This window comes from Canis aureus, chromosome X, assembly GCF_053574225.1.
Source record: "Canis aureus isolate CA01 chromosome X, VMU_Caureus_v.1.0, whole genome shotgun sequence".
NCBI lineage: Eukaryota > Metazoa > Chordata > Mammalia > Carnivora > Canidae > Canis > Canis aureus.
Window position 1 is genome coordinate 58,275,965 of NC_135649.1, and position 6,536 is coordinate 58,282,500.

Genomic DNA, 6,536 nt, shown 5'->3' on the forward strand with positions numbered 1-6,536 from the left:
ATTTATTCGAGAGAGAGAGAGAGAGAGAGAGAGGCAGAGGGAGAAGCAGGCCCCATGCAGGAGGAAGTCTGACGTGGGACTCGATCCCAGGACTCCAGGATCAGGCCCTGGGCTGAAGGCGGCGCTAAACCACTGAGCTACCCGGACTGCCCTGGACATTTTAATCTTAAAATATGTTAACTCTGGAAATAAAATTCTCCCCCTTCCCCAGGGATGGCTGTTTTTTTTTTTTTTATTGTTATGGGGTGTCTGTGTCAGAGATCAGCGTAAGTTACATGTTTAAGGTGTTCTAAGGCCTTTTCTAAGTCTGTATCTTTTCCTAGTTATACATGGTAGCTTTCTAAATTCTCTATATATGTGGTTGGTTTTAAATGTCAAAATAAATGTGGTTCTTTTTACATCTGGAAGCTGCTTTTATTGGTGAAGGTTGGAAAAATTGTGGCTAACTTCTAAGCTGGCACCTCAGCATTCAGAGTAACAATCCATGATCAGAACACAGAACTCCAGTATTTGGAGGATAAGTTCCCAAATGCCTATCCTGGCTCCAGCAAGACACTCAGCAATTCATGTTATTGACCGTACAGCTGCTTCCATGAGGCAAAGGGCCAGGGGAGACTTGTAAGCCACTATGGGCTGATAGCTGAATTTAACTGCAATTTACCAGCCCAGCTGTACTCTAGAAGTTCCAAGTGCTCAAAAAACTCTAGAGTTCCAAAATATTCACTGCCAGTACAGTTGTACAGGTGAAAAGATGAATTCCTAGTGCTGCCTACTTTACCACCTTCCTTTTCTTTACTATAAACTTTCTTTTTTTACTATAAACTTTCTAATCTTTCTAATACATTATTTATGAATTTATATTTCAGATTTACTCAGGGATGGCTTTGGGGACAATCCCCTTTTCTACTGCCTGATTGCAGAAGTACACAGTCAACAAAAACCATCAGGTAAAATAAATCTGCTTCTTCCAATTTAATCTGTAGTATACTTTCTCTACCCTGAAAATGAACAGTTTGATAGTATAGACTTACTATTAAATAGAGTAGGAGAGTATAAGTACATAAATTCATTTTTTTAAGAAAGAAAATGTGTGGTATATACTTGTATATGCATAGGAAAAAATTTGGAAGAATATACATTGTTAAAAGATGGCTTATCTTTTTAGGATTGTGTTATATGGGACTTAAACCTACATTATATATTTTCATATTGTTTGACATTTTGTCCAGTAAGCTTTTATTACTTTAATACTTAAAAAAAACTCTAAGATATTCAATTTTAGAGGAAAGACCACTCAATGATTCAAAGCCTTAGCCTCATTGTACCCTCTCTTCCCTCTTCTAGGCAAAGTGACTGTTGGATTTGCCATGTACTACTTTACATACGACCCCTGGATTGGCAAGTTACTTTACCTAGAGGATTTTTATGTCATACAAGCTTACCGAGGTCAAGCTACACTTAAATTATTACTTATAGTTTAAAAATTAAAATGGCATATTTTAAGGATGGGGCTTCAGTATAAATATGGTATTTAAGTTAGTTAATATAACTCACTTCTATTTCATGAGCCTGATCATTATCCTAGTTATCCTTGCATATGGTAAAAACTCAACCACAGATTTGGAAAGGACTTTCCATTAGTTCCTGTAAAGGCCTGAATAAGCCAAATTATCACAGCTATCCTTTTTTAAAGATTTTATTTATCTATTCATGAGAGACACAGAGAGAGGCAGGCAGAGACATAGGCAGAGGGAGAAGCAGGCTCCATGCAGGGAGCCCGATGTGGGACTCGATCCCGGGACTATGGGATCATGCCCTGAGCCGAAGGCAGACGCTCAACCACTGAGCCACCCAGGCATCCCAGCTATCCTTTTTTTAAAAAAAGGATTTTATTTATTTGGAGAGTGAGAGCACACAAGCAGGGGAATGGGCAGAGGAAGAGGGAAAACCAGGCTTCCCACTGAGGAGGGAGCCCAACACAGGGCTCAATCCCAGGACCCTGGGACCATGACCTGAGCCATAGGCAGAAGCCCAATCTACTGATTCACCCAGGTGCCCTGTAGCTATCCTTTTATCTTTAAAAGAAATGCATTTATGTTTTAGCCTGTTTTGTCTGAAAGTGAGTAAGAAATATATTATGATAGTGACAGTGACTCATTTCTGCTTCATCAATCTTTAAATCCAAAATCTCTTCTATTACCTTTGGAACCATATTACAATTCGGAGGAAGATATTAAAAATGTTAATGAGTTGAGTTACAACACAAGCTCTTAATATATAACAGCCAGATACATGTGTTTTTTAAAAAGATTTTATTTATTTATTCATGAGAGACACAGAAAGGCAGAGACAGAGAGAGAAGCAGGCTCTGTGCAGGGCACCCAATGTGGGACTCAATCCCAGGACACCAGAATCACACACTGGGTGGAAGGCAGAGGCTCAACCACTGAGCCACCCAGGCTCCCTGATATAGGGTTTATATTTTACTTAAGATTAAAGCAAATAAATTTGTTAAGTGGATTTTTTAAACATGGTTCATTTTCCATTATATATTTTAAAAGGTCTAGGTATTGGAGCTGAAATGCTGAAGAGATTAAGTCAGGTATGTATTATATTTAGTAAAGATATTCTATATGTTATCATTATCTTCATTAAATATTTAAGAGTATAAATTAGATAATTTATCCCACCTTCTGAACATAACCTCAAAATATTTCTTTATTCCAATTAAAATAGATCTTCAAATCAGATATTCATATGGATTATATTTAAATTATATTTAATAAAAAATTGATTTCTACATAGTCCACAACCACACTATACACCACTTTGCTATAAAGCAGAGACAAGCAAGAGGGATATTAGAAGGCAATATTACCCATAAAATAGGTCCATGGTATGAATATAAGAATAGCATAAAAATCACTTCTGGTAAGTGGGGAGTAGTTGGAGCCTCCTAAGCTCATTTTGTCACAGGGATACAACTAGAAAACAGCCATATCTGTGGAACCAACCCAGAAAATGACCCCAAACTCTAGCAGAACAGACATTCCCGTTAATCAAGGAGAGGATGCCACATCAATAAGGGTAAGAGAGGGACACCTGGGTGGCTCAGTGGTTGAGCCCCTGCCTTTGGCTCAGGGCGTGATCCTGGCATCCAGGATCTAGTCCCATATCAGGCTCCCTCCCTCTGCCTATGTCTCTGCCCTCTCTCTCTGTATCTCTCATGAATAAATAAATTAATCTTTAAAAAATGGTAGGAGAGGCATAGAGAAGGTCAATAACCAAATTCCTGGGGAGACTAATCACAAAAGGGAAGGACGCCTCAAGCATATAGAAGGAAGAGGATCAGACTCCACCCCAGGCAGCCCAGGCATGGGGGATCTGCATTGGAGACAAGTACCCATAACATTTGGCTTTGAAAACCAAGGGGGTTAACTTCCTAAGTTTTTATAACCACCTAGGCTTAACTACAGGAACTTTTTTTTTTAATTGGAGTTCGATTTGCCAACATATAGTATAACACCCAGTGCTTATCCCATCAAGTGCCCCCCTCAGTGCCCATCATCCAGTCATCCCATCCCCCTGCCCACCTCCCCTTCCACTACCCCTTGTTCATTTCCCAGAGTTAGGAGTCTCTGATGTTTTGTCATCCTCTCTAATTTTCCCCACTCATTTTCTCTCCTTTCCACTATAATCCAGGAACTTTAAAAATCAGTGGGTTTAGCACTGAGAGTGAGAGGGCAGTAAGAAATAGAGTCCCCATTCTTAAAGAGACAATATAACAAACAATCCTGCCAAGATACAGCATAGAAGCAGCAGTATGAAAAATACCTAGGATATCCAATATTTATTTACAAATCTCAGAATATGTGCTGGAAGAGCAGGGATCTTTAGGTCACTACTTTAAGAATAAAAGAGCTGGTGGTAGCCATTTCTCTCCTCCCCCACTCCCTACCTCACAGCCTATATAGCTGGATACTTGTGGGAAACAGGGGGTATGCTGCACCTACCTTGTTAATACTGTGCATCCCACCCCACATTCTCCTTTGGATCCCTTCCATCCAATCCACCCCACTCAGCAAGAGTCCCTCCAAAATAGCTCCTGTCAGGTCTTATTCAAGCAGCTCTGGCAGTGACCTGCACCAGTCCAAAATGACTCCTGCCCTTAGGAAAGGGATAGATAATCACACATATCAGTTTGACTGTAGCCCTAGCAGCCAAACCTTATAACTGGCAGTGCAGAGAGAGTGCCCTGATCAGCAGGGGGTCTGCAGGACCAGTATATGGACTGGGGCAGGCATCTGATATGATAACTGGTTCCATCCACCAACAAAAAACTCTCAGAGGAAGCATGGGGAGAGATTCCTGCAGTTTGGGGTCACTGCAACCATGGCACATTGGGGGCAGGCATTTGGTTTGCCAGCCCTGTCTAATAGGAAAAGCCTCTCAAGGTCCAAGGCAGGAAGAGCACCCTGCAGGTTGGTGCTACCACAACGCTTATGAGCAAACTGGGAATAGCATCTGATTTGTTTGCAGCCTCTGCCTACCAACATAAGCCTCTTCGGAGACAACACAAGAAAAGCACTCTGCAGTCTGGTATGGCTTCTGCCCTAGCAAACTGGGCTTAAGACAGACATTTGACCTGATTGTTGTCAATGCCCAACTATAAGCCTACAGCCACAAAATGGCCCCTTAACAGCATAGGACCAAATATGGCCCACAATAATCAAAGCAGGTCACTGCAGCCAACTGGACTTAAAGCAAATGAGGCTTAGCCACAATAGGGCACACAAAAACCACATAGAAGATACTGATGAAACACCTGGTTCTGGTGAACAGGGGGCACAGTGCTGCAAGGCACCATAGGACCTCTTTTTTGTAAGGCCACTACATTCAAGACAGTATAGAGACATAACTGATTTCCCTAAGACATATAAACAAACATAGGGAGTTAGACAAAATAAGAGGAATATATCCCAAATGAAAGACCAGTATAAAACCACAGCAAAAGAGCTAAATGAAATGGATATAAGCAAGATACTTGATAATATATTTAAACTAATGGTCATAGAGATACTGGACTTGAGAAAAGTGGAAAATCTCAGGGAAACTTTCCACAAAGAAATAGAAAACAAAAAAGAACCAATGAGATGAGTAATTCAATAATTGAAATGAAAAATAGACTATAGGGAATCAATAGATTAGAGGAGACAGAAGAACAGATCAGTGAGCTAAAAGAATAATGGAAAGCAATAAAGCTGAACAGGAAAAAGAAAAAAATAATTAAAAATGAGAATATGTTTAGGGAACTCAGTGACGTTATCAAATCTAATAAAATTCACATTATACAGATCTCAAAAAGAGAAAAGAGAAGGAGACAAAACATTTATTTGAAGAAATAATAGCTGAAAACTTCCCTAATCTGGGAAGGAAATAGATATTCAGATCCAGGAGGCACAGAGTCCCCAAGAAAATCAACCCAAGGAGATTCATACCAATACATATAATTATTAAAGTAGCAAAATAGTAGTGATAGAGAATTTTAAAAGTAGTAAGAGAAAAGTTATATACAAGGGAAATCCCATAAGGCTGTCAGCTGATTTTTTAGCAGAAACTTTGCAGGCCAGGAAGAAGTGGCATGATATGTTCAGAGATGAAAGGAAAAAACCTGCAACCAAGAATACTCATTTCATGGCTATCCAGCAAGGCTATCATTCAGAATAGAAGTAGAGAGAGAGTTTCCCAAACAAAAAAGAAAGCAGTTCATCATGACTAAACCATCCTTAGAAGAAACATTAAAGGGTATTCTTTGGGAAGAAAACATGATAATCAGGAGTTAAGAAATTATGAAAGGAAAGAAACTCCACAGTTAAATGCAAACAAAATAAAAGCCATAGATAAATCATTTATAGAACTACTATGGAGGTTAAAATGCAAAAGGAGTAAGACCAAGTGTATCTATAAATATAAAAGGATCCACAAAATGAAAGGACATGAAGTAGGGCATATTATACACAAAATGTGGGAGGCTTAATTGATCATCAAATTAATATAAACTGCTATGATATATGTTTGTTATTAGAAACCACAAATCATTCATCTGTCGATGGACATCAGGCACTTGATGGGATAAACACTGGGTGTTATATGCTGGCAAATCAAACTTCAATAAAAGAAAATATATAGAAATCAAAAAGAAACCACAAATCAAAAATATCTATGTAGAGTATCATGTCATCGGTGAAGAGGGAGAGTTTGACTTCTTCTTTGCCAATTTGAATGCCTTTAATGTCTTTTTGTTGTCTGATTGCTGAGGCTAGGACTTCCAGTATTATGTTGAACAGCAGTGGTGAGAGTGGACATCCCTGTCTTGTTCCTGATCTTAGGGGAAAGGCTCCCAGTGCTTCCCCATTGAGAATGATATTTGCTGTGGGCTTTTCATAGATGGCTTTTAAGATGTCGAGGAATGTTCCCTCTATCCCTACACTGTGAAGAGTTTTGATCAGGAATGGATGCTGTATTTTGTCAAATGC

General features: G+C 39.3%; 2 protein-coding genes across 11 annotated transcripts in view; one reads left to right on the forward strand and one right to left on the reverse strand.

Moving 5' to 3' along the window:
- The window catches only part of APOOL (apolipoprotein O like), a 254,234-nt gene that overhangs the window by 134,634 nt on the left and 113,064 nt on the right, over positions 1-6,536 (reverse strand). The gene's annotated exons all lie outside the window — the stretch shown is intronic.
- The window catches only part of SATL1 (spermidine/spermine N1-acetyl transferase like 1), a 28,734-nt gene that overhangs the window by 14,522 nt on the left and 7,676 nt on the right, over positions 1-6,536 (forward strand). Inside the window, exons 3-5 of one of the 4 annotated variants that reach the window (XM_077890163.1) lie at positions 867-947; positions 1,345-1,398; positions 2,562-2,602. In XM_077890163.1, coding sequence (XP_077746289.1) covers positions 867-947; positions 1,345-1,398; positions 2,562-2,602 — 176 coding nt within the window. Of the gene's footprint in view, positions 1-866; positions 948-1,344; positions 1,447-2,561; positions 2,603-6,536 lie in introns of all 4 variants that reach the window. The other 3 variants (XM_077890162.1, XM_077890164.1, XM_077890165.1) reach the window with 3 other exon arrangements.